This window comes from Nestor notabilis, unplaced genomic scaffold (assembly GCF_000696875.1).
Source record: "Nestor notabilis isolate BGI_N333 unplaced genomic scaffold, ASM69687v1 scaffold6515, whole genome shotgun sequence".
NCBI classification, from domain to species: domain Eukaryota; kingdom Metazoa; phylum Chordata; class Aves; order Psittaciformes; family Psittacidae; genus Nestor; species Nestor notabilis.
Window position 1 is genome coordinate 36,647 of NW_009928727.1, and position 2,327 is coordinate 38,973.

Genomic DNA, 2,327 nt, shown 5'->3' on the forward strand with positions numbered 1-2,327 from the left:
ATTCTATGAAATGCCTGTCTTTACCAGTTTTAAATGAGTGCCTTGTTCCTCTCACTAGCAATGTCCTTGTTCTCACTGTGAGAGCAGATGCTGGAAGAGGTGGGGGAACCAGAGCAGAAGCTACACAAACTGCACAACATGTTACTGCAGTGAATGGGGTTCACAGCTGATTGCTCAAAACACGGATTTCTGTTTCAACAGCTGCTGAATGATAAGAGCGGTGGCCTGAAAGAGAGTTCATGTTTTGCTTGCTGTAACTGGATGTTATTTGGACTCGTCAATCAATCCCTCCCTCCCCTTCCCAGCCACTTGCAGAAGGGACCTCTAGACTCTCCCTCAGCATGAACAAGACCAAGGGAGCTTTTGAGAACCCAGAGTTTTGGAGCCCAGGTCACACACAGAGCACCTCCTTGACCAGTGGGGCACCACCACTGGCATTTGGCCAGCAGGCCACGGACAAAGCCCTGAATGCAATCCTGATTGTGGCCCTCTTCGTCATCATGGTATCTCTGGGGTGTACAATGGAGATATCCAAGATCACAACTCACCTCAGGAAACCCAAAGGAGTGGCAGTTGCAGTAATGGCCCAGTACGGCATCATGCCCTTGACAGCATTTGCGCTGGGCAAGCTCTTCCAGCTGGGTGCTACAGAATCCTTGGCCATTCTCATCTGTAGCTGCTGCCCAGGGGGAAACCTCTCCAACATCTTTAGTCTTGCGCTGAGAGGGGACATGAACCTCAGGTAAGGAAAGCTGAGCATGTGCTCATTGCCCAGGCCAAGCTGCTCATATGACTGGTTCAGAAACTAACTTAATCAACATTAGCAATCCCCAAGAAGCTGGACAAAAGCCGAATTACAAAGTTTAGACTATTTCTAAAGAACCCATATTGCTCAATAGGTAAATTTGTCCCCGTTTTACAATAAAATGTGATTTTCTACCTTTCTCTGAGGCATATGGCACACTGCTCTTGGTGAGATGGGTGCAAGAACACTTTTTCATCTCCATATAGCAATACAAACAGCATATACATATTATATTGATCCATATAGCAGCATATAGTTCTGTGTAAACTGAACACGCTGCCTGAAGGGGCTAGATCAGTGAGAAACGCTGAACTAGCAGAACATAACTCTCCAACAGACGCTGGTGATAAAACAAGGTGCAGGGTGAGAATATGAAGTACTTCGTTCTCTGTCACTGGTGAATTTCTGAAGTGTGAGCTCTACCCACAACAAGGGTCCTTTCTGAGTTTGTGTAGAACTTATCTTCTCCTTTATTCATATCACATCCTTCTACAACCTGACAGTAGTGCTGGGGAAATCTCAGTGACAGGCTGGGAAAAAGCAAGGTAAAGCCTTATATTAAAACCATGTCTCCAGGTTAGCAGGGAAATTAGCATCTTCAATTTTAAAAGTGTCATTCTTCTACTGAGGGGTCCTTTCTTCATCTCAGCATTGTAATGACCACATGTTCAACGCTCCTGGCAATCGGACTAATGCCTCTGCTTCTGTACCTTTACCTGGGAGGACTATATGAGGGTGATTTGGAGGGCAAGGTACCTTACAAAGGAATAATCACTTCCCTGGTGCTAATGCTAATCCCCTGTGCCATCGGCATCATCTTGAACGAGAAGAAACCACAGTATACAGGCTTTGTCATCAAGGTAAGAAGTACCCTGTGCTAGTTGCCTTTCAGCTAAGGGCCTCAGGGAGGTTTTAAAAATAGAGGCACAGAAATATTAACTTTTTTAAGGCATTCCACAAATCAGTGAAAGGGTTGAGGATAGAACTCAAGACATCCACTTCACCTCTTTAATCCTTAAAATATTTGCCCAAACAGAAGTCCTCTACCTTTCCACTCAAACAACATTTTGCAAGCAACTTCCCACCTTGCTCTCCTTTGTTGGCTTCAGTTTGAACTTAGTTTTCTTTTGCTACAAGCAGCACTAATACACCACATAGGCACTGCCCCCAACTCCTGTCAGAACCAAAGCAGACCCCAGATTAAACAAAAAACCAAAAAAACAAACTGCCAAAACCAATCAACCAAACCCCCCACCCTGCTGTTCTCAGAGGTCTAGCACAGGGCAAAAGTGACATCCCAAAGCTGCTGCTTACATCAAAGAGACATTTATCCAGCAGAAGCCACTAGATTGCTAAGTCCCCACTTATGCCTGGAATCATCTCCCTGCCTCCTTTGTACATCAGGCGTTAAACAGCAAACAGGAAATCAAGACAACCAACTACACCATTGTGTAACTCGAGAGCTTCACTGGCAGTACCCAAATTCATAGGATCGTAGAATATTTAGGGTTGGAAAGGACCT

At 45.1% G+C, this 2,327-nt stretch overlaps 1 protein-coding gene across 1 annotated transcript; it reads left to right on the plus strand.

Annotated features, from left to right (window-relative positions):
* Positions 1-341: 341 nt before the first annotated feature.
* Positions 342-1,665, plus strand: SLC10A1 (solute carrier family 10 (sodium/bile acid cotransporter), member 1; the record flags this gene model as incomplete). The annotated part of the gene is made up of 2 exons (XM_010014635.1): positions 342-742; positions 1,455-1,665. Coding segments are annotated over exons 1-2 (612 nt in total), but the record flags the coding sequence as incomplete, so codon positions are not given.
* Positions 1,666-2,327: the final 662 nt, after the last annotated feature.